This window comes from Chlorocebus sabaeus, chromosome X (assembly GCF_047675955.1).
Source record: "Chlorocebus sabaeus isolate Y175 chromosome X, mChlSab1.0.hap1, whole genome shotgun sequence".
Lineage (NCBI taxonomy): Eukaryota > Metazoa > Chordata > Mammalia > Primates > Cercopithecidae > Chlorocebus > Chlorocebus sabaeus.
Window position 1 is genome coordinate 99,776,889 of NC_132933.1, and position 27,241 is coordinate 99,804,129.

A 27,241-nucleotide genomic window follows, 5' to 3' on the forward strand; every position below is an offset into this window, starting at 1 on the left:
CTAGAAAGAGAAACCAGGCCTGGATCCATCCCTCAAGGGAGGAATGGGAAATAGGAGATCAGTCTGGGAACCAGGTCTGGTCCCAGCTCTGAGTGCTATTGAAGTCTGATGGGGATGTATATCCGTTATCTGTTAGCTGTGTAACAAATTACCCCCAAATTTGGTAGCTTAAAACTGACCCAAGAGACTGAGCCTAAACAATAAACATTTATTATCTCATACAGTTTCTGGGGGCCAGGAAGCTGGGAATAGCATGGCTGAGTGGTTTTGGTTCAGGGCCTTTCATGAGGTTGCAGTCAAGCTGTAGGGAGAGCCTGCAATATCTGAAGATTAGACTGGGGCTGGCAGTCTGCTTTCAAGCTCACTCACTTGGCTGTTGGCAGGAGGATTCAATGCCTCACCCTGTGGGCCTCTCTATAGGACTGTTCGTGATGGGCTTTCCCCAGGTTGGGGGGTCTGAGAGAAAGAGTACAAGTGACAAGCGACCAAGAGTGCTCAAGATGGAAGCTGCAGTCATTTAAATTTTTTTTTTTTAATTTTGTAAATTAAAAAACATTTTTTTGCAGTCTTTTTTTTTTAAATTTAAATAATTTTTTTTTGGCCGGGCATAGTAGCTCACACCTGTAATCTCAGCACTTCGGGAGGCCAAGGCAGGCGGATTGCCTGAGGTCAGGAGTTTGAGACCAGCCTGTCCATCATGGCGAAACCCCGTCTCTACTAAAAATATAAAAATTAGCCAAACATGGTGGTGCGCGCCTGTAATCCCTGCTACTGGGGAGGTTGAGGGAGGAGAATCGCTTGAACCTGGGAGTTGGAGGTTGCAGTGAGCTGAGATCGTGCCACTGCACTCCACCCTGGGCAAGAGTGAGACTCTGTCTCAAAAAAACAAATAAAAATTTTAGAGACAGGATCTTGCTGTGTTGCCAGGCTGGAGTGCAATGGCGTGATCATAACTCACTGCAGTCTCAAACTCCTGGGCTCAAGTGATCCTCCTGCCTCACTCTCCTGAGTCACTGGGACTACTACAGGTGTGTGCCACCACACCCAGCTAATGTTTTTATTTTTTGTAGAGGTAGAGTCTCGCCATGTTGCCCAGGCTTTTCTTGAACTCCTGGGCTCAAGGGATCCTCCCATCTTGGCCTCCCAAAGTGCTAGGATTACAGGCATGAGCCACCATGCCCAGCCTCTGCAGTCTTTTAAAACCTAATTTCAGAAGTGACATACATTCACTTCTGCCATATGCTGTTTGTCACACAGACTAACTCTGGTACAATGTGGTACCCTAGGGTGTGAATACCAGGAGGCAGGGATCATGAGCGGTCAGTTTAGAGTCTGGATACCACAGGGAAAGAGCATTACCAGCTGTGGTCCAGACGCTCAAGGTCAAATGTTATGGATTTCCTAAGAGAATTCCCACAGAGGAAGCTGGGATTTTGATTGACCCTGGGGGATGGCAGAGGCAAGAATGTGGCTTGAATCAGGGAGGAGGTAACATTTGGCTTGAGTCTAAATGGACACAAAGGATGTATCGGGGTGTGAGCTGAGTGGGGGAACTCGTGGGCATTAGTCCCAGCTCCTGTGAGCTCACAATGGTTCCCTGGGAGTCATTTTATAGACCACAGAGAGTTTGTAAGGGCTGGGGGAGGGGAATCCACCCTCCTTGCTGACCTACCAGGAAGACTCCCCCTTTTCCCTTACCCCCTCCCTCATTCCCACTTTCCACTATTCTTCCCTTTATCTTTCTTTCTTTTCTCTCCCTTTCCCTCCTCTCCTCTCCCGCCTGCACAGGTAAAGTCTCTGGCTGAATCCATCGACGAAGCCCTGAACTGCCACCCGTCAGGGCCCATGTCTGAGGAGCCAGGGTCAGCCCAGCTGGAGAAGCGGGAGTCAAAGGAACAGCAAGAGGACAGCTCGGCCACATCCTTCAGTGACCTTCCCCTCTACCTGGATGACACAGTTCCCCAACAATCCCCTGAGCGACTGCCCAGCACAGAACCCCCACCCCAGGGCCGGCCCGAGTTCTGGGCGCCAGCCCCTCTCCCGCCAGTTCCTCCACCAGTGCCATCAGGAACCCGGGAAGACGGTAGCCGTGAGGAAGGCACTCGCAGGGGTCCCGGGTGCTTGGAGTGCCGGGATTTCCGGCTGCGGGCCGCCCACCTTCCCCTGCTTACCATTGAGCCTCCTAGTGACAGCTCCGTGGACCTGAGTGACCGCTCAGATCGCGGCTCTGTCCACCGCCAGCTGGTGTATGAGGCTGATGGCTGCAGCCCCCATGGGACCCTGAAGCACAAGGGGCCACCAGGCAGGGCCCCGATCCCACACCGCCACTACCCAGCCCCTGAGGGCCCAGCCCCAGCCCCACCAGGGCCCCTGCCACCAGCCCCCAACAGTGGCACTGGGCCCAGTGGTGTGGCTGGGGGTCGGAGGTTGGGGAAGTGCGAGGCAGCAGGCGAGAACTCTGATGGTGGAGATAATGAGAGCCTCGAGAGCTCCAGCAATTCCAATGAGACCATCAACTGCAGCTCCGGCTCCTCTTCTCGGGACAGTCTAAGGGAGCCTCCGGCCACTGGCCTGTGCAAGCAGACTTACCAGCGGGAGACAAGGCACAGCTGGGACTCGCCAGCTTTCAACAATGATGTGGTCCAGAGGCGGCACTACCGAATCGGCCTCAACCTTTTCAACAAGTGCGTGCTGCCCATTCTAGCCTGCTCGCCCTTTCCTACCCTGCCACGGGTACTTGGGTTCCTGGGACAGAACTCCACGCAGTGATCCCAGTTCTGTCATCCTTTCATTTTGTGGAACGGTATTTCTCCCCAGACATTCAGGGAAGAGGATTGGCAACAGGGTGAAAGAGCAGAGAGTCCCTTAACACACCTGGGCAGTCCTAGTACTGCCTCTGGCTGACTGTGTGATCTTGGGTGAGATGACCCCACTAAATGGATTCTGAAACTTGTCCTCCCCACCTTCCCTTTTTAGAGGGGAGGTGATATGATGTAGAAAGAGCCCTAGCCTGGGAAACAGGAGATCTGGCCCCTGAGTGGGCCTTTGGCCAGACTCGCTGCATAGCCCTGGGCAAGGTGCATTCCTCCCCTGGGCTTCTATTTTTCCACCTACCACTAGCAGAATGTGTATGTGAGAGATGTTGGGGGCAGGGTGGTGTGCTGGACCCTTCAGTGACTGTGACTAAGCTCTTCCTAGGTGCCTGGTCTTCTGCCAGGTGTTTAGGAGTGAGGTGGGAGTGTGACATTTGATTAGAAAATATTGGAAAACATGAGATGTAATTAGAAAACATTAAATGTAATATAAGCCATTACTTGAATGCCTTACATCTTTATAGCTTATTAAACACTGCCACCTATATTTAATTCTTACAATAACTCAGCAAGGCAGGCAGTAGTGTTCCTGTTTTGTAGATAAGGAACCAAGGCTTGGAGAAGTAAAAGGAATTGTCCAAAGTCATACAACTGGGAAGTGACGGATCTGAGACTCCTATGGCACCAGTCCCTTCTAAATTTTAACCTTGTGGGGTCCTAAGGTTCTGGGGTTCTGAATATGGGATAACTGTGACCCAGATTTTGGCCCAGCTCCCTGGAAATCTAGGGAGCACCTTGTCTATAGAAACACTCAGAGGAAGTTGGTGAGACCTGCCTGTGTGGGATGTGGGATATGGAACAAAGTAACCTCTTCACTTCTTCCCTACTCTGAGGGTCTGTGACTCACAGGGAAGGTGCTCAACCTTGCTCCTTGGTTCTTGCTGGGAAGGTCAGAGCTCCTGGCGTAGAGCGGGCTCTCATTAGATACTGATTTTCTTTCTATTGTGGTGTAGCTCCAGTGAAGGGGGATGTTGGGTTCAAGATACCTTGGGATTTTGAAGCTCCTCGAAATGGGCAAGTGGCTTCTTCTCTCTAGGCCTCAGTTTTCTCATTTGCGCCATGATGGGATTGGATCAAATTATGTATTTGACTTCGTTGGTCCTCTGAGGCCGGACTTAGTTGGGCCCAAAATGAGTTCAACAAATGAGACAGAGAGCACAGTTCCAGGAGGACAGTCATCTCATCTACCTCCCCTCTTTCTGCAGGAAGCCAGAGAAGGGTATCCAGTATCTGATCGAGCGGGGCTTCCTGTCAGACACACCGGTGGGAGTGGCTCACTTCATCCTGGAGCGGAAAGGCCTCAGCCGGCAGATGATAGGGGAATTCCTAGGGAACCGGCAGAAGCAGTTCAACAGAGACGTGTTGGAGTGAGGACCCCAGGATGGGGCAGGCTGGGCCAGGGATTCCTGGAAAAGGACAGCAAGAGGGAGGAAGGGGGCAGCCTGTCCCTTTAGCTCAAATAAACTTTTCAAAACAGGATGAATAGACCTTCCTGCCCCCGTACCCTTCTGCCCCAAAGGGGTCTGATCTTGTTTGGCTCTATTCCTAAAGTCTTCTATGTGGCCCTGGTCAAGACGTGCTCATCCTGTGGCCTGTTTTGGGCCTCAGTTTGCCCGTCTCTGAAATGAGTGGCTCGATGGAAAGGGCCTTTAGTGACCACATGCCTTGCCTCAATTTTCTGAGATGGATTTGATTTCAAACATTCTGTCCTCATGTGTACTTGCTCGGGCCATGGGTCCTGAATTTGGGAGTGTATCAGTGGGGGTGTTGGTCCATTTGAGCAGGTCCAGGTGGGTCAGAGGTTTTCTGCAGAGGAATTGAAGGCACCACACCCCCTTCTTTGCTCCTTAGCTGTGTGGTGGATGAGATGGACTTCTCCTCAATGGATCTGGATGATGCACTCCGGAAGTTCCAGTCCCATATCCGGGTTCAGGGTGAGGCCCAGAAAGTGGAGCGACTCATCGAAGCCTTCAGGTGTGCCTGTCTCCCACTTGTGAAGCTGCCCCTCCCTCCTGTGGGCATCGACGTAGTATGTGTTTACAAGTCACTTCTCTGAGCCTCATACTTTCTTCACCATAAAACAGAAATGATAAATCCTATCTTGCAAGGCAATTGTGAGGATCAGAGGTAGTGCATGTAAAGTATCTAGCTCAGCCTCTGGGACATGGGCATTCGATAAGTGACAACAACATCAGCAATAACAGCTAACATTCACGGAGTACTTATTAGGTATCAGGTGCTGAGCTGAGCACTTTACACGATTATTTCACCGAATAATCACAACCACCCCATAAAGTAGGCACTTCTATTATTATTCCGATTTTACAGAGGAGAAATCAGAAGTTTAGAGAGGTTAAGTAACTTGCCCAGGGTCATACAGTGAATAAGTGGTAGAACCAGGATTTGAACTTGTATGTGTCTAAGTCCATGATCCATCCATGCCCTTAACCATTTTACTCTACTATAAATGCTTTGGAGATCAGGTAGGCCGGGGTCTAAATCCTGGCTCTGCCACTTTAGGGTATTTAGAAGAGAAACAGGAGTTGCTGAGAACTTGTTTCCCGCAATGGGGGAAGGATTTGCTTTGCAGTTAGAAATATCTGGGTTTTCATCCTGGCTTCACCATTTACCAGCTCTGTTACCTTGGGCGAGTTACCTTGTCACTTTGAGTCTCAGTCGCTTCATCTTTAAAATGGGACTGCCAATAGCTACCTTGCAGGATTATGATAGGATTACATGAAACAATGTACATAAATCCCCTGGAAGAGCTCTGTAAAAGGTAGCGATTGTAATTTTTACATGCTGGTCTAGGGGAAGCTCTGAAGAGGACAGACCCAGAGATCAAGAAAGTATTTCTTGCAGGAATGGGGTGCTGGTATCAGACTGGGTGGGTGGTGGGTAGGCAGAGATGGCTGCTTCCTGAGTCTGGCTTTGACCCCTCCTGCCCTGCAGCCAGCGGTACTGTGTCTGTAACCCAGCCCTTGTGCGCCAGTTCCGGAACCCAGACACCATCTTCATCCTTGCTTTTGCCATCATCCTCCTCAATACCGACATGTACAGTCCCAGCGTCAAGGCTGAACGAAAGATGAAACTAGATGACTTCATCAAGAACCTGAGAGGTGACTTCCTTATCAGCCTTTCCTGCCCTTCACCTGGGAAGGGAAAGTGGGGGTTAAGGTGGGGAAGGATGCAGGAGATCCCATCTGTTCCTTGGAAATTAATTGGTGATGCTGTCACTTTCTGCCCTAGCTGGATGTTCCCAGAATATTCACTTATTAATTCACTCAAATCGTCATTTGCCCATTGTACTGAGCTTCTACTGTGCACCAGGTTTCTAGGTCCTGGGGTTCAAGCAGTGAACATGATAGATTAAAGTCCTGACTCTTACAAGGCTTTATTCTGATTCATTCATTCAGTCATTCACTTCTCTTTTCCTCACTCCCTCTTTCCCTCTCTTATTTATGCCCATGAGGACTCATTTAATTATTTTGCGTATCTTTTCCTCTATTCATGCATTCATTTATCGCTTGACCAAACAACCAGCCAGCCAGTCAACACTTAGCACTTAGTGTGTGCCAAGCCCCATGATGGGTGCCAAGGACAATGGAGAGGAATCTGCCATACTCCCTGTTCTGAGAGAGCTCCCCGTGTGTGGGAGAGGCTGACTTGTAGCACCCAGATAACTAACATAAGACAGAAAGTGAACAGTGACATCAGAGAGGCCAAAAGTGCAGTCAGAGCTCAAAGGAGGAAGAGCCCACCTCTAGCTAGCTTCCCGGAGGAGGCAGTATTTTTATTTTAAGGTGGGTCTTGAAGGCATGGAGAAGGTGACACAATAGAGATAGAGGAGGGCTTACCTACCAGTGAGAATACCAAAGATGCAGAGGCAGGAACATTTATTTTCTTTAGGGAACAACTGAGGGCTGGGTACGGTGGCTCACGCCTGTAATCCCAGCACTTTGTGAGGCTGAGGCAGGTGGATCACATGAGGCCAGGAGTTCCAGACCAGCCTGGCCAACATGAGGAAACCCCGTCGCTACTAAAAATACAAAAATTAGCAGGCATGTTGGTGCATGCCTGTAATCCCAGCCACTCAGGAGGCTGAGGTAGGAGAATTACTTGAACCCGGGAGGCAGAGGTTGCAGTGAGCTAAGATTGCACCACTGCACTCCAGCCTGAGTGACAGAGCAAGACTCTGTCTTCAGAAAGAAAAAAAGAAGAACAATTGAGATGAGGTCATTGATGGGTTGGGAAGGTCCCAATATATGAGGTTCTAATATATGGAACTAATATATGAGGGCCTTGAATGCCAGATGAAAGGTGTCACCTTGCTCTTTTTGCTTATTCTACTGATGTCGAGCCCTCCCTATCACCAAAGAGCAGCCTACTAAAAATGGTACAGATGTTAAGATTATTTAAGCAGAAAAGAAAGAGGGAAATAGAGTCAAAGGAAAAAAGCAAACTGAAAACAAGACAAATTGGCTGCCCATTGGATTTGTGCAGCTGTGGCTGCTCTGGTAAGAAAGTCAGTGTGATATAGAATGTTCCTTTAGCACCTGTCCAAGGAGGAGATGTGGCATTTCCAAGGAAGAAAACATTTTCTCCTTTTTGTTTTCTGTTTTTTGGTTTTTTATTTTCAGAGACAGGGTCTCACTCTCTCACCCAGGCTGGAGTGCTGTGGTGCTAGCAGAGCTCACTACAGCCTTGAACTCCTGGGCTCAAGCGATCCTCCCACCTCAGCCTCCTGAGTAGCTGGGAATATCAGCGCGGGCCACCATGCCCAACTAATTTTTAAATTTTTTGTAGAGACGGGGTCTTGCTATGTTGCCCAGGCTGGTCTCAAACTCCTTGCCTCAACTCAGCCTCCCAAAGTGCTGGGATTACAGGTGTGAGCCTCCACATCCTGCCCAGAAAACATTTTCTCTAGTAGAGCATTTAGAGAGAAGAGTGAGTAGGTTTCACTCAGCAATCAGAAATGGAGAAGGATGGTGAAGATGGGAGGAGGGAGTTAGATCAGAGGCCATTTGGAGCTGTCTCCTATAATTTTGCCATCATTCATTCATCCATTCTTTTTCCCTCTGTCTCTCAATATGTGTGTGTGTGTGTGTGTGTGTGTGTGTGTGTATCTTTTCCCCTCTAATTATTAAATAAAGAAGCAAATAAATGAAGGTAATACATACTTGTTTCAGAAATGTTGGAAGATTCAGAAAATTAGAAAATTTCTTTTTATCACCCACAATTTGCCCCCTAGAGGCAATCATAGTGAATGTTTTGGTGCGTTCTAATCTTTTCCCCCATGCATATGTAACTTTTTATATAGTTCAGATCATACCATACATGCAATTTGTCTTACTCTTTTCACATAATTTGCTACTGTAGTTTTCTCAAGCTATCGAAATGTTTTTGTAAATGTCAAGTTTTTAATAGCTGTGCATTATTTTATTAAATGGATATACTATCCTTTACTTAACTGTTCCTCTATTGTTAAAATTTAGGTTGTTTCAAATTGTCCCCATAAGTAACACTTGGTGAGTATTCTTTTTATTTTATTTTATTTTTTGAGACAGGGTCTTGCTCTGTTGCCCAGGCTGGAGTGCAGTGGTGCAATCATGGTTGACTGCAACCTCCTCCTCCCAGGCTCAAGCTATTATCCCACTTCAGCCTCCCAAGTAGCTGGGACCACGGGTGTGTGCCACCACACCCAGCTAATTTTTGTATTTTTTGTAGAGATGGGATTTTGCCATGTTGCCCAGGTTGGCTCTCGAATTCCTGGGCTCGAGCGATCCACCTGCCTCAGCCTCCCAAAGTGCTGGGATTACACTACACCGGTCCTAGCAATCTTTTTTTTTTTTTTCTTTTTTTTTTTCTTTTAGAGTCTCAATCTTGTTGCTCAGGCTGGAGTGCAGTGGCCCAATCTTGGCTCACTACAGCCTCTGCCTCCCGGGTTCAAGCAATTCTGCCTCAGCCTCCCGAATAACTGGGACTACAGGCACACGCTGCCACGCCTGGCTAATATTTTGTATTTTTAGCAGAGATGAGGTTTCACCATGTTGGCCAGGGTGGTCTTGATCTCCTGACCTCATGATCTGCCCGCCTCAGCCTCCCAAAGTGCTGGGATTACAGGTATGAGCCACCATGCCCGGCCTGCACTAGCATTCTTGCACATACATCTTGCACATATTTCTGAGTAGTTCCTTAAGGTAGATTCCTAGAAGAAGAATCACTGTGTACAAACATTTAGATTCTTGCCAAATTACCTTCCAAAAGAGTTATGTTACCATACATGCCCACTTCCCTGCACTCTTCCTAGCACTGGATTTCATTTAAAATTATTTTTGCTAATTAGAAAGGCGAACAATGGTATCTCATTGTTTTAATTACAGTGTATTCTGAGTTGTTGAGAGAAAATTCCCCACCCCGGGGAAGACAGCAACTGGCTGTTGTGTTGAAGGACATCCTCCCTGCCCCAATCCTGGCTAAGGGGCTGAGGATACCCACTGACCCTCAGTCATGACTGTCATGGCCCGTGCCTGGGTGTGGGAGTTGTGGAGCATCCCTACCACCCAGTGCCCATAATTATGTGACATATCCCTGTGTTACTCCCTCCCCCAGGGGTTGACAATGGTGAAGACATCCCCCGAGACCTCCTGGTGGGCATCTACCAGCGCATCCAGGGGCGTGAACTGCGGACCAACGATGACCATGTGTCCCAGGTGCAGGCTGTGGAGCGCATGATTGTTGGAAAGAAACCAGTAAGTGCCTTGGAAGGCTGCAGAGGGGCCAGGGTTCAGGTCTGCCTCTGCCACTAAGTGCACCTCCTGAGTCACTGCACCTCCCTGAGCCCCAGGTGCCTTTACCTGCAATACGGAGTGGGTGATAATGCATTCCTCAGAAGGCTGTGATGCAGAGTGAATGCATCGAGCACATTCCAAGGCCCATAGTGGGTACTGTATAAATATTAACGTCGTTTTCGCCTCTGGCTTTGCCTGTCCATCCTAAGTGAAGGGCCAAGCTAATGGTTATCAGAAAACCAAATCAAGAACACACTTTAGGCCAGGTGCAATGGCTTGTGCCTGTAATCCCAGCACTTTGGGAGGCCGAGGTGGGCGGATCACCTCAGGTCAGGAGTTCCAGACCAGCCTGGCTATCATCGCAAAACCTGTCTCTACTAAAAATACAAAAATTAGCCAGGCGTCGTGGTGCATGCCCGGAGTTCCAGTTACTCAGGAGGCTGAGGCAGGAGAATCGCTTGATCCCAGGAGGTGGAGATTGCAGTGAGCTGAGATCATGCCAACGCACTCCAGCCTGGGTGACAGAGCAAGGCTCCATCTGAAAAAAAGAAAAAAAAGAAGAACAGGCTTTAGCCAACAAACATTTGTGGATGCCTTTCCACTGAGCCCAACATTTTACTGGGCACCAGAGTTGGTGCTGGGCATTCATATATATGAGTCAGACGTGGTCTCTGTCCTTGGGGGCACTCACAGACCAGTTGGGGTGTGAGACAAAGACACATATAATACTTCTGCCTTATGGTCCAGTTTAGGAGAGGAGAAAGGAGAAAGAGGCCGTTTTCAGCCTGGAGAAATCAGGGAAGGCTTCTTGGAAGAGATAATTTTGGGATTGAATTTTTCTTTTCTTTTTTTTTTTTTGAGATGGAGTTTCACTCTGTCACTCAGGCAGGAGTGCAGTGGCATGATCTTGGTTCATTGCAACCTCCACCACCTAGGTTCAAACGATTCTCCTGCCTTAGCCTACTGAGTACCTGGGATTGCAGGCGCCAAACATCATACCCAGCTAATTTTTGTGTTTTTAGTAGAGACGGGGTTTCACCATGTTGGCCAGGCTGGTCTCGATCCCCTGACCTCAGGTGATCCGCTCACCTCGGCCTCCCAAAGTGCTGGGATTACAGGCATGAGCCATTGTGCCTGGCTGGGATGGAAATTTGAAGGGGAGTTGAAATATGACCATGCAGAGCTGGACAAGAAAGATATTCCAGACAGAGGGACAAAGGCAAGGTAGAAGAAAAGTTTAGGCCTTAGTTGCTGATACCCCTTGTGTCAGAGTGATACACATGTATGAGAGGTAAACTTTTTGCGGTTGAAACTTAAGGTGCCAGGAGGCCTGAAGCTGTGGGCTGGCCTTGCTGACACCTGTTTCTCCATGCCTGTCTAGGTCCTGTCTCTCCCTCACCGTCGACTGGTTTGCTGCTGCCAGCTCTACGAGGTACCAGATCCAAACCGCCCCCAGAGGCTAGGGTTGCATCAGCGAGAGGTCTTCCTCTTCAATGATCTCCTTGTGGTATGAGCACTGTGGGGGAGGAGATGGAAGGGGGATAGTGAGGTTGACACCTGAGTCTGGTGTAAACCATGTTGATGTTGGTGTGTGGTGTGGTGTGTGGAGTGTCGCAGGCGAGGTGCTCTGCCATGCCATCTGCATGGTCTCAGGCAAGGCCCAGGCCTTCTCTGCCCCTCCTTTTCCTCACAGATTCATTTGGAGATAGTAACAGATGCACAGGGACAGAATATATGAGGACCAAAGGGATGACAGACTTACAACCTGGGAAGTGGTAGGGAATATCCTTGTCCACCTCAGTAGCCCATAGGGTTGTGTGAAGAGGGGTGAACCTGTGACCCCCAGGTCAGTCTAGAAATCTTCAGTAATCAAGATGCTTGAAGTGGGCCGGGCACCATGGCTCACGCCTACAGTCCCAGAACTTTGGGAGGCCAAGGCAGTTTGAATCACTTGAGCCCAGGAGTTTTGAGACCAGCTTGGGCAACATGTCGAAACCCTGTCTCCACAAAAAATACGAAAATTAGCTGGGCATGGTGGTGTGTACCTGTTGTGTGTAGTCCCAGCTACTTGGGAGGTTGAGTCAGGAGGATCACTTGAGCCCGGGAGGCAGAGGTTGCAGTGTGCTGTGATTGTACCACTGCATTCCAACCTGGGCAACAGAGCCAGATCCTGTCTCAAAAAATTAAATAAATAAATAAATACACAAATAATAAAAACAAAATTTGAAAAAGATGCTTGGGCCAGGCACGGTGGCTCATGCCTGTAATCCCAACGCTTTAGGAGGCCGAGGCGGGTGGATCACCTGAGGTCAGGAGTTCGAGACCAGCCTGGCCAACATGGAGAAACCTCATCTCTACTAAAAATATAAAAAATTAGCTGGGCATAGTGGTCCGTGCCTGTAGTCCCAGCCACTGGGGAGGCTGAGGCAGGAGAATCGCTTGAACCCAGGAGGCGGAGGTTGCAGTGAGCTGAGATCTCTCCATTGCATTCCAGCCTGGGCGACAAGTGAAACTCTGTATAAAAAAAAGAAAAAACAAAAGATGCTTGAAGTGATTCTTAAAACTGAGCTCATTACAAATAGAGATGTTTGTCTTTTAGGGATGGGACTCTTAGGACTTTGCTGGTTGGAAGGGACTTTCAGGGTCCAGCTTCCTAGATGGCCCACTGGATGTATGACTGTAGGGACAGAAAACCGCCTTCCTCTAAGGCAGCCAGTTGCCTTGTTAGGCAGCTCCGACTGCTAGAATCTGTCTCCCTGTGGGTTTCTTCCAACCATCTGCACTTAACCTTTGGCATCACAAAGAACAAGTGTTGTCCTTCTGCTCCAAGACAACTCTCCAGGGTTTTGAGGACAGTGATCCTGTTCCCACTGTGGTCTCTCCTTTAGAGCAGGGTTTCTCAGTCTCATCACTGTTGATATTTGGGGCTGGATAATTCTTTGCAGGGACTGTCCTGTGCACTGTAGGATGTTTAGCAGCACCCTGGTCTCTACCTATTAGGTGCTAGTAGCAACCCTTCGACCAAAAATGTCTCCAGATATTGCTCCATGTCCTCTGGGGGCAATATCACCCCCAGTTGAGGATTGCTGCTTTAGCTGAAGTATTTCCATTCTCCCTCTGAGCCTTAGTTTCCTCCTCTGTGAAATGGAGCTAACCCCTACCTCACAGGGTTGTTATGAGGATGAAATGAAATAAGAGGTTATATGTGGAATCTGCCTCACCCCAAGGAGTACCTGGCCCACACAGTCAATGTGTAGACATCCCTCAGGTACTGAAACTGGTGTGTGTCCAGCTGTATGCTAGGCACTGCGTATGCCAGGATGAATCAGAATGAGTCCCTGTTCTCAGGGAGCTCACAGCCCAAAGGACCTAAAAAAGTGCTTTGTGTCATTATGCCATCCTGAAATCAAAACATTTCCTTTTATGAGCCACTTGCAGACCGCCTGAGGTGTTTGCAACCTATGTTAGTTGAGTCCAGAGTGCCCAAGTACTCGACAAAGACGTTGGGTTGTTGAGAGGAAGACTTGTTAACTCTCTACATGGGTTCAGCAGAGATTGCCCTTAAGTGCAGGCTCTGGTGAGGCCCGGTGACAGAACCCGATAACCAGACTCCTGCCTTCCAGTCCAGCAGGGGGTGATCACACACTCAGAGGACTAGCATAGCGCCTGACAAGGGAAAGGTACTGAATCATCATTCTGGAGCTCAGAAAAGGGGTTTACAAATCTCTGTGGGATGTTGGAGCAGGCTTCCTGGAGGGAGCAGGATTCAGTTAGTTCCTGGAAATGTGGTAAATGTCTGTGGTGCGTGGTCATCACATCAGGAACTTGCGTTTTCTTCCATGTCTCCCATTCTGTCCCTCAAGCTTCCATTCTCCCCAGCTTGTGGGCATGTGTATTTGTGTGTGTATGTCTGTTAATGGGATGGGAGGGGAGGGTGGTTACCAGAAATAGGTGCCACGTGGAAATTCCCCACCCAAAACGCTGCCTCTTGTCTTTTTCCCACCCCTGCCGAAGGTCACCAAAATTTTCCAGAAGAAGAAGATCTTGGTGACGTACAGTTTCCGTCAGTCTTTCCCCCTCGTGGAAATGCACATGCAGCTCTTCCAGAATTCATGTGAGTCCCTTCTTGGATCCCAGCTCCTGAGAGTCTATGTCATGGCCCCCATGCTCACCCGTTATCTCTACCAGCTCCAGTTTTTGGAGTCCGTTACAACCAGGCTAAGGGTCTTCAAAGCACCTACTTGGTCCCAGGATGAGGGGCAGGCCAGGGTGGAGTATGACTCGGGTCTAGCCCCTGGTTAGCTCATAGTCTTGCAGAGAACCACAGTGCATGTGTTCTCTGGTGGGCCAAAGAGATGGTGATCACGCTGTGCTCTGAAGGATGAACCAGGAGGAGCTTTGTTTCATGGTACTCTGGGCAGCAGTAGCAATGTGAGTTGAGGTAGAGGTGAGAAGAAAAGAGTTTCAAGACAGCAGTGCAGAGTTGTATGCCTTTACATCCTGCAGTACAGGAAGTAAGGGGGCCACAGCTACCAGGAATTTGAGGGCTTTGGGGCAAAGGGGAGCTGCTAAATATGCTCAAATGGAGAAGAGGCATGATCAGAGTTAGACAGTAGAAAAATTATTTCATGGGCTAGGTGTGGCGGCTCACACCTGTAATCCCAGCATTTTGGGAGGCCAAGGCAGGAGGATTGCTTGAGCCCAGGAATTCGAGACCAACCTGGGCAATATAGTAAGACCCCATCTCTACTGAAAATAAAAAAAATTATCTGCACATATGGTGCGTGCCCATGGTCCCAGCTACTCAGGAGACTTGAGGCAGAAGGATCATTTGAGCCCAGGAGTTCAAGGCCGCAATGAGCCATGATGACACCAGTGCACTCCAGCCTGGGTGACAGAGAGATGTTATCTCAGGAAAAAAAGAACAGAAAAGAAAAATTATTTTAGGTATGAGCCACCTCCACCAATCCCAACAGAGGTGCCCAGTCTCCCCTTTCTCCACAGATTACCAGTTTGGGATCAAGTTGCTGTCTGCAGTACCTGGTGGGGAGCGAAAAGTCCTCATCATCTTCAATGCCCCCAGCCTCCAGGACCGGCTGCGCTTTACATCCGACCTGCGCGAATCCATTGCGGAGGTGCAGGAGATGGAGAAATACCGTGTGGAGTGTGAGTAGCCCAGCCACGTCTCCTCCCCCATCTCCTGAAACAGTGCCCTGCAGAAACCAAGAATCCTATCCTCTGAGAATCTCAGAGTTGAGGGTTAGCTTGTCCAACCTTCCCATGCTCATTTCAAGAATTCTTCAGCCTCTGCTTGAACACCTTCAGTGACAAGGGGCTCATTACCTCCCAGCCCCATTATTATCCCAAACTCTAATTATGAGCCAACTATTCCTTCTAGTGAAAGGTATCAGGGAGAAGAATCAGAGTATTAGAGGTAGGACTGTAGTTTTAGATCCCAGGTATGCTATTCATTATCTGGGTGAACTGGAGCTAATTGCCTAACCCGCCTAGCCCCAGTTTCTTCCTACATGAATTTGGGGTAATGAAGTCTCCTTCACGGAGTCAAGGAGATGAAATGAGACAAGGTAGCCGAAATGTCCCAACACATCTTAGGCATTCAAAAAATCTGTATTCCTTGTCCCACTCTCTCTCCTCCTCTGCGCACATATCAATTCCTGAGCTGAGTCCCAGTGGCCTATCCTCTCCAGGGGTCACACCAAGTCATTTTGATCATATATATAAAATGGAAAATAGTGATTACATCTCATTCCTTCCGATGCCCTCCAAGTTTTCTCTTCTCCAGGCTAAGCAGTCACAGTTAAGTAACATGGTGTTAAGGAGAAAGAGGCAGGCAGACAGAAAGAGAGAGACGAGGCGGCGGACAGCTCCTTGGTGAGGCCTTCACAGCTCCAGGGCCACTCTACTCCTCAGCGAGGCAGGGATAGAAATTTCAGTTCGCCAGATCCTTTGAGACCCTGGGAAAATCCTGAGAGAGGGATTAGCAGCCCAAGACAAGGGGAGGCCAGTAGACACGTGTTTCTATGAGCTCTGTGGGGAGGTGGGGCTGTAAGGAGGCCGGAAGCACCCAAGCTCTGGAATCAGGCAGACCTGCTTCCAGAATGTCGGCTCCGCCATTTCCAGCTGTATGACCCTGGGCAAGTTCTAAGACTTCTCGGATTCTCAGTTTCCTCCTCTGCACAATGTGGATGCTAATACTGACCTCAGAACTGTTGTGAGGATTGAGAGAGATCAAGTATGTGTAGCACCCAGCATACTGCCTGGCACTTAATAGAGGATTTGATTCCTGTCAGTTTCCTGCTCCTGCCCTTCCAGGAGCTCCTCTGCTCTGGAGCAAGGTATCTGAGAACTGACTGAACTCTGGAAAGATTGCCCTTTGCCATAGGCTAGAAGGGCCTTCCCATCCTTACTGTGAACCATCTGCCATGAAGCTCTTTTTTGAAGGGCAGGGGTGCTTTGGGAGACCTGACTGCAAGAGGGCATGGGAGGGGAGAAGTCATAAGAGTGAAAGGAAGGGAAATGGAACAGGGAGAGCAGGCACCAAGAGGGATGAAGGGAAGGCTGAGCAGGAAGGGAGGGTGCAAGACAGGAGCTGGGCACTAAGGGTACTTCGGTGATGGAGCTGCAGTTTTGGGGGAGACAAGGGCTGGTCGTCCAAGGGGCAATACAGGAAGCCTGGGGACAGAGGGAGGGAGGAGGGAGGAGGAAGGAGGACGGAGGGCTAGGGTCAGTCAGATGGGCTCTCACTCCTGTTCCTGACCTTTGCTCCCTGTCTCCCCGACTGCCACCCAGCGGAGCTGGAGAAGCAGAAAGGTATGATGCGGCCTAACGCCTCACAGCCTGGAGGGGCCAAGGACTCAGTGAATGGGACGATGGCCCGCAGTAGCCTGGAGGACACTTACGGGGCAGGCGATGGGCTCAAACGGGGCGCACTCAGCAGTTCCCTGCGAGACCTCTCTGATGCAGGTAAGCCCTCTGGGCCCCTGCCCTGGCTGGGGAGACACGGGACCAGGTGTCCTCTTTGCCTCCTGTCACTGGCCACCAGCCTTCCCTCCACCTGCCACACACACACGCACCCTGCCTTCACCCAGAGTCCTGGGCGCTGCGCCACAGGGGGCCTGGGAGCCAGGTCAGAGCAGGGGGAGCCCAGCGTTTGGGCCAGGGAATGTGAAGTGGGGCCACAGTCTTGGTGCCTCTCTCTTGCTGCTCCACCTCTCCTCCTCTTCTCCCTCTTCTGTCTCTCCTGTACCTCCACTCCTCCTTCTCCATCTTTTCCTCCTCTCTCTCCTCCTTCTCCACCTCTCCTCCTCCCCACCTCCCCCTCTTCAATGGGGGAAAGGGATAATGGGGTGTCTGTCCCCGGGAGGGGCCCAGGCCTGGTGCCCAGCTCTGGAGCCCAGCAGGGTAGGGAGGGGGGGTTGCTGCTCTGACGCTGGGCTCCTTGCTTGTGGGTGCAGGGAAGCGGGGGCGGCGTAACAGCGTGGGATCGCTGGACAGCACCATCGAAGTAAGTGCCAGCTCCTGCCCCACTCGTCCTCTGCATGAGCCCTGCCCCGGCCATGGAGACCCAGAGGAGGAGGGGACCTGTTGCTCCCCCCTTCCCTGCTGAGAACCGTGCGGCTGCCTCTCCCAGCCAACCACTCTCTCCATCTGTCCTCAACTCTGTCTGTCCTCATTCTGCCTGTCTCTCAGCCTGTCTTCCACTCTCCCGTGCCCCCTCTCAACCCCAGGGCCGACGGCGAGTAGGGATGCCCTTGGAGTTGGGCCACGAGAAGCTCTTACCTCCAAGTCCTGCTCTTTGACCCTGGGCGAGTCACTCTGCCTCTCTGGGCCTAACCTTTTCCCTGCCTGCAAAATGGGGATGAGGAGGAGGTACTGCTAATTTCTCCTCTCCCAGCTGAGGCTCAGATGAGATAGTGGATGTGACAGCCGAGCTTTGCAAGCTGGGGAGCTCCACATATGAGTACAGGACTGTGATTTGGTTTTTATTACAACTTGGGGTTCGCTATCTCCCCAGCTCCAGCCCTCAGGGACAGGGGTGGAATTTAGGGCTGGGGGTTTAGGGCATCTAGCCTGGCCTGACTTCCCCCCTCCCCCCTTCCAGGGGTCTGTTATTAGCAGTCCACGCCCTCACCAGAGGATGCCACCTCCGCCCCCACCCCCGCCGCCAGAGGAGTACAAGAGCCAGAGGCCCGTCTCCAACTCCTCATCCTTCCTGGGCTCCCTATTTGGAAGCAAGCGGGGCAAGGGGCCCTTCCAGATGCCACCACCGCCAACAGGCCAGGCCTCTGCCTCCTCTTCATCTGCTTCTTCCACGCACCACCACCACCACCACCATCACCACGGCCATAGCCATGGTGGCCTGGGGGTGCTGCCTGATGGGCAGTCCAAGCTCCAGGCCCTGCATGCCCAGTATTGCCAAGGACCAGGCCCTGCCCCGCCCCCCTACCTCCCACCCCAGCAGCCATCTCTTCCCCCACCTCCCCAGCAGCCCCCACCCTTGCCCCAGCTAGGCTCCATTCCACCGCCTCCCGCCTCAGCCCCACCTGTGGGGCCACATCGCCACTTCCACGCCCATGGCCCAGTCCCAGGGCCCCAACACTATACCTTGGGCCGGCCAGGCAGGGCACCCAGACGGGGAGCTGGAGGACACCCTCAGTTTGCTCCACATGGCCGCCACCCCCCTGCACCAGCCCACATCCCCACTGCCCCTGTACAGTCCTGCTCCCCAGCACCCTCCAGCCCACAAACAGGGCCCTAAACACTTCATCTTCAGCCACCACCCACAGATGATGCCAGCAGCAGGTGCGGCTGGGGGCCCTGGATCCCGGCCACCAGGGGGCTCCTACTCCCACCCCCACCACCCCCAGTCACCACTGTCACCACACTCACCCATCCCGCCCCACCCCTCCTACCCACCCCTTCCCCCACCCTCCCCCCACACCCCGCACTCACCCCTTCCGCCCACCTCCCCCCATGGCCCGCTGCACGCCTCTGGGCCCCCTGGCACAGCCAACCCCCCTAGTGCAAACCCCAAGGCCAAGCCAAGCCGGATCAGCACGGTGGTCTGATGAATGGAGAGAGTGAGCTGGGGAACAGGAAAGTCTGGGGAACCACAGGAGAGGGACCTTACACCCTCTTTGCTTCCTCGGTTTTTTCAAAAATATATATACACATAGCAACGTCCTCCTCCCCATGTCCTCCCTGCCTTGGGACCCGTCCCCTCACCCCCAGCAGTTGCCATGGGGTTTCCTTCCAGATTCAAGGATCCTTGCCACTTGAAGCCTGGACTCAGGGTGCTCCAGCGCTGGGGAGTGGTGAGGGCCTTCCAGAGATCCTCGTTCTCTTTCTCCTGTCTTCTTCTTCCCCACTTTTCCCTGGAGGTCTAGCTCTGTGGCCTCAGACCTCTGGGCCTGTGTGAGCTCCCTGTCAGCTCTGGCTGGCGGAGAAGGGCAGGTGTCCAAAGCTGTCGAGGTGAAGGCTTCCTCGGGGCTCCTCTGGCCGTGTGGGGCTAGGAGAGCGCTCTGTAGAGTTGTGGCCAAACCTCAGCTGGCTTGGCCCTCTCTCTGACCTCAGGGCCTGGCCACACACTTCCATGTGTCTTTTTGCCTGCTGGAGGACACGGACTGTCGATGCACTCGGTGGGTGGGACCCTGCTTATGTTGGCCCCACGTGGGGCAGTGCTTCCTCTCTCGAGCCAGTCTATGCCCTTTCTCCAGTAGGCCCCAGCCCAGACCTCTTTGGCTTCAGGAACTTGCCTCGCCCTGCAACGTTCTTATCCTGATCAAAGTCCAGACAGGTTTTGGGGGGGCTCAGGTCTGGGATGAGAAGGGCACTGCCCTCCCTCACCCATATTGCATGCCCCCCCATTCCCTTACACCTACCCCACCTACAACTGAAGACAATGCACTTTACAGATATCGCCCATACACACCGCGCTGGGGCAGGGCACCCAGCATCAGCCCTGGGGAGAGAGGCTCCCAAAGGGCCACCATGAGCCCAAGATGTCCTTCCTGAGGCAGAGATTGAAGCCATCAGAGCTGGGGTTGGGAGCCAGAATGCCTGAGTCCTTCTGTCCATCAGAATCTCCGCTGCCTCTCCAGCCCTTTTGCAGCCCTGTTTATTTATTATAAATATATTTTTTACAAGCCCCAGCTCCTCTTCTTGCCCCGCATATCCAGCTCCTCACTCAGCTCCTGTCTCCCTCTCCCCTCTCCACCATGGGCTACAGTACAGACAGACAGAGGGACCCTGGCTGTACGAAGGGCCAGGGACACTGGGGCTTGGAGGCGGGGGAGGGTGACAGTGGAAGGGGCTGTATGGAGAGGAGCTGGGGTTCAGGCATTGTCTTTTTTCCTCCTTGTATATAAGAATGTATATTTGATGCCTCATAAAAGACCTTGTGCTCACCTCCTGCCTCTGCCTCCTACTTCTGCGCCCCTTCCCCACTGTGGAGCCCGTGGAGAGAGGCCTTAGCCCAGGGAGGTGATGCGCTAATGTTAGAAATTCAGGCACCTGGGTGGATGAGATGCTTTGCTTGGAGGGAGGTGGGAGTGAGGGAGGTTTTTCTATCTCATTTCATGCACAGTTTGCGTGACAGAGTGGCAAGAGTATGGGCTTTGGAGTTGATCCAGTTCACATCCTGGGGTTTTCATTCCTAGGCATGTGAATTCGGGAGAGTCACCCTCTCTGAGTCTCCGTTTCCTCAGTGTAAAACTTGAGCTGATAAGCCGTTGCCACATGGAGATGATGATGATTCCCAGGAGTAATGGATGCCAAGGAGCCAGGATAGAGCTGAGCAAGTTAGTTCCCTTCTCTTCCTTTCATAGGATGGATGCTTCCTTCCACTCTTGGGGCATCTCCTCTCACCCTGGATGTGGCTGGCCTGGCCTGGCTTGGGAGCTTCTCCCTCATCCCCACAATGGCTGGCCACATTTCTATCCTTGAGGGTGGGAGAGTGATTTGGAAGGCACAGGGCTAGATACATTTTAAGAGCTCTGCATATATACTTGGGATGTTAGATAACAAAGAGCTGGACTCCCTTTCATTTACAGAGAAGGGGACAGGCTGAGAGAAGGGAAGAGTCTCTCCCGAGGCCACTCAGCAAGTCAGGATGGGGTTTCCTGACTTCCAGCCCCAGGGCCCTTTCCAGTCCTCCCAAACATCTTCCCTCTGAAACGGACGTGTTTCTAGCATCACTGATTATGTCCTGGATCTTAGCCTAGCGCAGGAGAAGTGGGGTTGAGCCATGGTTCTTGGTTAAAGTCAGCAGGGTCCCCAGAAGCAGCATTCAGTCACTATTTTTGCTGCCTTCCTAGAATCTGGAATGGCCTCTAAAAGGGAATGGTTTGGATGGCCTCGCTCTTAGCAGCTCGGACCAATTATTTGTTTTCTTCCTTGTATGCATGTTTAAAGGTGTCCCAGGGAAGACAACTAGCAAAAGCAGCAGCTGGGGCCACCTACACATTTGATGCTGCCTTATGGACCAGACGTGAGGGTTTGAAGAGCTTAGACCCACAAGGTCCTGAATCAAGTCCAATCAACATTTTTTAGTTTTCTTCCCTCCTGGACCAAGCTGCACGATCGTTTCCCTACCTTCAGCTTGATTCTGGTCGCATTTTTCCAAAGCTCAGCTTTTAGCACTCAAATCCTGGCCTGTGCTGCATTTGGCAAGTCACCTAGCCCTTCAGAGCCTGGCTTTCCACCTGTAAGATGGGGATAATAACCTTGCAGGACAGTTAACAGATGCATGTGAAGTGCCTACCTCATGGCCAGACACACAGTAAGCCACCTACAGAGACCACTTATCTTTACATGGGAGATGTTCCACAAGGTGGCCCAGCCAATCTCTGTGGTCCTAACTCTCATTCCTCACCCACACATTGGCCATCCACTTACTGTTCCCCAAAAATGCCTCTGTGTACTTTCCAAACTCAGCATTTTACTTGTGCCTTTCCCCCCGCCACAATACTCCCCCCAACATCCCTGATGAAGGTTTTCCCAACCCTTGCAAGATGGGCTTGAAGAACCCATCCTTCACAAAATGTGCCCTTCATCACATTCTCTGAGATCCTTCCCCACCATACCTTAAGTGGCGTGGGAGTGACACTGGTCTGAATCATCCCCATCCAGAGCATTGCCCCATATAGTGCCTGGCACAGCACAGATGGTACTAAAATTTTGTTGATCGAATGAATGAACGAACGGTTCTTTCTAAGTCTCAGAGTTAGATATCTTTGCATTGGTTGATTTACTGATTGATGCAACCTGTGTACCAAGTTTTCGGGCCCCTCTGGGAGCTCCTCATGCTTCCTTCAACTGTTTCCTAAATTCTCCTCCTCCAGTCCTCATTGCAGTCCCAGTGCTGGGCTGTCTGTGCTCCTCACCCCCTCCACCCCTCCAGAAATGCACTGTCCAGACTGTGGAGGGGTAGTTCATCTCCTCACTTCCCCATTTCTCTGAGGACCTGAAGACAGCAAGCCCATTGACTATTCTTATATCAAAGGTGCTGCTGCCAATCTCTCTGGGGATACAGATGGGGAGAGACAACACATAACAAAGAACAGAACTGCTTGAACCCGCGAGGTGGAGGTTGCAGTGAGCCGAGCGAGATCGCGCCAATGCACTCCAGCCTGGGTGACAGAGGGAGACTGTCTCAAAAACAAACCAACCAACCAACAAACAAACACAAAGGACAAAGGTCCTAGAATCTCAGAGTTCTTATGTTTGTTCTCCAGTGCTGTCCAGTAAGGTCTGTCTGTGATAAGCAAAATGTCCCATACCTGTGCTGTTCAATATGGTAACCACTAGCCACATGTGGCTACTGAGCACTCAAAACGTGGCTAGTGCAACTGAGGAACTGCACTTTTCATTTTATTAAATTTAAATGTAAATAAATAAGCACATGTGGGTAAGTGGCTACCACGTCAGACAGTGTAGGACAAGAGTTTCAGGAGTGGACAGACAGCCTGGTGGGGATAATGTGAAGATGATAAAGTAAGTACATGCCCAGAAGGAAGCCCTGGGTGTGTGGGAACACAGAGGAGGGGAAAAACCAACTTGGGGTGTGTGGGTGGGGTCAGGCACCGTTTTCTGGAGCCCCCCCCTTTTAGTGGAGTAGTCTTGAAGGGTGAGTAGGACTTAGCCTGACAGAGAAGGGCATTTGTTAGAGGGAGCAGCGCATGAAAAGGCCTGGAGGTGTGAGCGAATGCAATGTGTTAGTAGCACAGTAAGAAAGGAATGGGAACTGGAGCTCAAGTGGTGGGCACAGCACATGGTGCAGCGTGGAGACAGGCAGGTCTCCCCAGCTGCTCCCTGTTACTCTGTTGCCAACAGGTTTCTCACGCTGGCCTCAGCAGCAGCTAAAGTAAGACCAGGTAACAAATTGGGCTATCTAATATCTCCACTGTAAAGTTACCACTTCCCCATTGTAGTGGATGAGTATCTTGTGGAGAGATGAATGGAAATGTTACTCTCAAACTTTCACTCACTAGTTTTAGCGTTCACTGGAACAATTATTATGGCTGAGGTTGTCAAATGGTGATTTTCAAATGCCATCATTCTTTCAATATGTATATTTTTTTTCTTTTTTGAGGCAGGGTCTCATCCCATTGCCCAGTGCAGTGGTGCGATCATAGCTCACTGCAGCTTCGAACTCCTGGGTTCAAGTGATCTTCCCACCTCAGCCTTCCATGTAGCTGGGACCACAGCCACACACCACCACGCCCAGCTAATTAAAAAATGTTTATAGAGATGGAGGTCTTGCTAGGTTACCCAGGCTGGTCTCAAACTCCTGGCCTCAAGCAGTCCTCCCAAAGTGTTGGGACTACAGGCATGAGCCACTGCACCCGGCCTGGGCATGTCTTAGTTGGCTTTCCACTATAAGGGAGGGCTTTCCCTTCTACATTTATTTATTTATATCCTTATGGACTTAATGATTGTTTATTTCACTCAATGGTTTATATATAACCCATTAACATCATTCTTTATTTTGATATTCACAACCCCAGATTTGGCCAGTAAGAAGCCCTCTAAGCCCCTGTGTCCTGTGGCACATCTCCATCTTTTTTTGAGCCCTTCCAAGGAGCCCTGGTTTTTTTTTTAGTAGAGAATGACATTTAGAAACCAAGATTTGGGCACTAGGTGTTACAGCAATATTTGAAGAGCTTGCTCTTTTATTTTGTAAAGGTTTGAGCATCCATTGATGATTTTCTAGCTCCATCATTCCTTCTATATAATTTAGAATTCTACTTTCCCTTTTCTCTCACTTTATTTACTTATATCAATGTGGAGTCATGGATTTTTATTTTAACCAGTGAGTTGTAATCCACTACTGTCATAATTCATTTTGAATTAACATTATTTTGGATAAATCATTTTGTTGTTATGTATATGTATTAAGCACATACTATATTTCTATACCAGACATCGATATTTCTCTCTCTGCCTCTGTCTAATAAACCATGAGTTCACACAGATACCTTGAGGAGGCTCTTTTAAGAGTAAAGGCTAGAGATAGTAAAAGGCTCACAAGAAGAGTGGAAGATGGCGAGGAGGAGGGGATGGATTCTAGAGCTATTTAGGAATCAGAACCAACAGCTCAAACCTACTTCAGAACTGTAAGAGACCATATTTTACAAACCAAAAAAGTGCGACACAAAGTCAGTGTCGCCCAGTTGATACACAAAACACGAATGGGGTGAGTGTGGTTTTGAGCCCAGACGAGCCTTCCAGTCACTGCTCTGCACCAACTCCATGTCAGACCCTGTCTCCCAGGTGGATAGGTGAGGCCAAGCCAGCCCCCAGCCTGGGGTGAGCTCCTTGATGCATCCCAGTTCTTAAGTCCGCAGCACCTAGACTCTGGTTGGCCCCCAGCAAGACCCATGGCTTGGGGAACAAACCCATTTCCTGAATGCCTTACTACATTGGGAGCATCATCTGAGACTTTTACAGGTAGAGTTGTATGACAGTCAGACAGACCTGAGTTTGAGTTCTGGTCCTGCACTTATTAGCCATGTGACGTGAATAAGTTTACACTTCCCTGAGCTTCAGTTTCCTCATCTGTAGGATGGGGATAACAATTCCTACTTCATAGCACCTGGCCCTTGATGAATAGCAGTCATCATTATCTCTAATCCTCCTAACAACACTGTGAGGAAGGGATTATTTAGCTTCATTATATAAAGGAGAAAAGGCTCAGGAAGGTGAGGTACTTGGCAGATCTCAGTTGGGTGCATGTCAGCTCCAGGAAAGTAGAGACTACGTCTGTCTTGGTCACCATTATATTCCCAGTGCCCAGAAAATTTTCTGGTGCATAATAGAAATTTAATAAATATTTGTAAACGAATAAATTCTATCTCATTGGCTTCAAAGACTACGTGATTTCTATTTAATTTTCCAGGACAGGGATGTGTCTGGGCTAAAGTACCTCAAAGAAGCCTGTAGGAAGACTGTGCAGAGCTGAGACCCAAAATCTGGCCTCCTGATTCCTGATTCATGCTCTTTGTCCTTCCCTGAACTGCCTGTGGATGGAAAGGCTGAACTTCCTTCAGCCTAGGATCTACCGTATTCTCCCACCTTCTAGATTCTCCTCATCCTTCTCTGGCCAGGCCTCTGCCTCCTTTTCATCTGCTTCTTTCACACACCACCACCACCACCACCACCATCACGGTCACAGCCACGGTGGCCGGGGGATGCTGCCCGATGGGCAGTCCAAGCTCCAGACCCTGCATGCCCCATATTGCCAAGGACTGGGCCCTGCCCCACCACCCTACCTCTCACCCCAGCAGCTCCCTTTTCCCTCACCTCCTCTATTCCTGGTGAGGGCAAACAACAGGAAGAGCATTTGACCAGAGTCAGCAATTTCCTGTGTAACATTGGGCAAGTTGTTTAATCTTTCTGAAACTTGGTTCCTCATCTACAGACTGGGTAAATTCACCTACATCTTTCCGAAGACTGTTGCAAAGACTAAGGGAAATAATTGGCATGAACTAGCCATGTAGGCAATTAGATGCTTATCCATGTGAGAGGCTAGTGATATTACTGTGATTAGCATCACTTTGCCTAGCTTTCCTGCTTCCTGTCCAGACAGCTGTTCAGTTGGACCATCCACCTATGTTTCTGGTGGAGAGGGGCTGAGGTTTCCCCTGACACCTAGAAAACTGGAAAGATGTCACTTAATATCTTTGTTACTTGGGACAAGTCTCCACACAAGCCAAGTGGGGATAAAGATCTTGAACACTGAAGGTAATATAAGGATTCAGGTGATAAAAAAATATAAAAGCACTAGCACAGTGTCTGACACAAAGGAGATTCTTAATGAGTTTTGGCATATTGGTTGTTGACTCTCAGAAATAAAAATAACAGCTACCAGATACTGAGGGCCTGCTATGTGCCAAGTACACGGCAATTCTGCAAGGTATGTAGTATCCCCATTTCAGTTACAGAAGTTGGGACTTGTTCAAGGTTACAAACTAGAAAATGGCAGAGCTGGTGGGACTGTAAGGCATGACTCTTTGAGCCCAGGGCATGAGCTCCTACCTGTGTGCCCTGTTCCCTCAGCTAGGATGTCTTTAGCTCAGTCCTGAAGTAGGCAGGATGGACCTAATTGGCACAGTATCTGATTAGGAACAGTTAACTGCACGAAGGTATGACACTCCCTACCTGCCTTAAGCTTACAGTGGATGTTTAATATGTTAAACAGGAAATGTTTGCAAAAAGTATACATATTTTCCAGTCAATATATGCTAAGGACATTTATTCATTTTTCTTTTGTTTACTCAACATTAATTTACTGCTTAACACGCCAAGTGCTAAGGAGGTATAAGGCCACATGGTCCCTGCCCTTGAGGAATTCATAGTCTGATGGGGGAAAACAAAATTACTTAATCAGCATGTACACAAGTACTCAAATATTTGCACAGTAGGTGTTCAAACTATATGCAGTAGGTCCACAGCTGATGAATGACATAGATGATCCTCCAATCAGTAGATGTCTGATGTATGTGTACAAAGTACTGGTTTGATACTCATTCAAAGTACTGTAGTTGCAATGAACCTATTCAGAAACTGCTCAAGGAACATGCACACAATAGGACTAAATGTACATACAGTTGGTACCAAATGCACAGGGGCTATACACAATAAATACAATCAAAGTACACGGATGTTTGGAAAGTACACTGCAGGCTCACAAATGGGCAAACAGGTGTTTTACACAGTAGACACTGAATAAATACGCCGTTGCTAAATATCCAATAGTTAAACAAGCTTATTTTGTCGGAGTGTATGCAACAATGTGTACACGGTAGAAGTGAATACAGAAGAGTTGAAAGCATTCATTAAAATGCTGACTCCCAGTGACTTTTGGGGGGTAAGAATCGAAACCCCATCGCTCCACCTGTAACCTTGGATGAAATAAAGATTTCCTCCTTTACTTGGGACTCAGGATTCTAAAAATCCATAATCCCCGGGGAGTAAGCAGCTTCCTGCCTTCCTTATTTCAAAGCCCCAGAGGTGTCAGTGTCTAGAGCTGGAGCCTAGTACATCTCTCCCCACCCC

General features: G+C 49.9%; 1 protein-coding gene across 1 annotated transcript in view; it reads left to right on the forward strand.

Moving 5' to 3' along the window:
- The window catches only part of IQSEC2 (IQ motif and Sec7 domain ArfGEF 2), a 94,072-nt gene extending 69,917 nt beyond the window's left edge, over window positions 1–24,155 (forward strand). Inside the window, 13 exon segments of the mRNA XM_007991769.3 lie at window positions 1,789–2,684; window positions 4,079–4,240; window positions 4,725–4,847; window positions 5,826–5,992; window positions 9,486–9,625; window positions 11,046–11,171; window positions 13,679–13,778; window positions 14,669–14,830; window positions 16,475–16,648; window positions 17,140–17,189; window positions 17,787–18,362; window positions 18,364–20,484; window positions 21,098–24,155. Coding sequence (XP_007989960.2) covers window positions 1,789–2,684; window positions 4,079–4,240; window positions 4,725–4,847; window positions 5,826–5,992; window positions 9,486–9,625; window positions 11,046–11,171; window positions 13,679–13,778; window positions 14,669–14,830; window positions 16,475–16,648; window positions 17,140–17,189; window positions 17,787–18,362; window positions 18,364–18,753 — 3,066 coding nt within the window. The 3' untranslated portion in view covers window positions 18,754–20,484; window positions 21,098–24,155.
- Window positions 24,156–27,241: the final 3,086 nt, after the last annotated feature.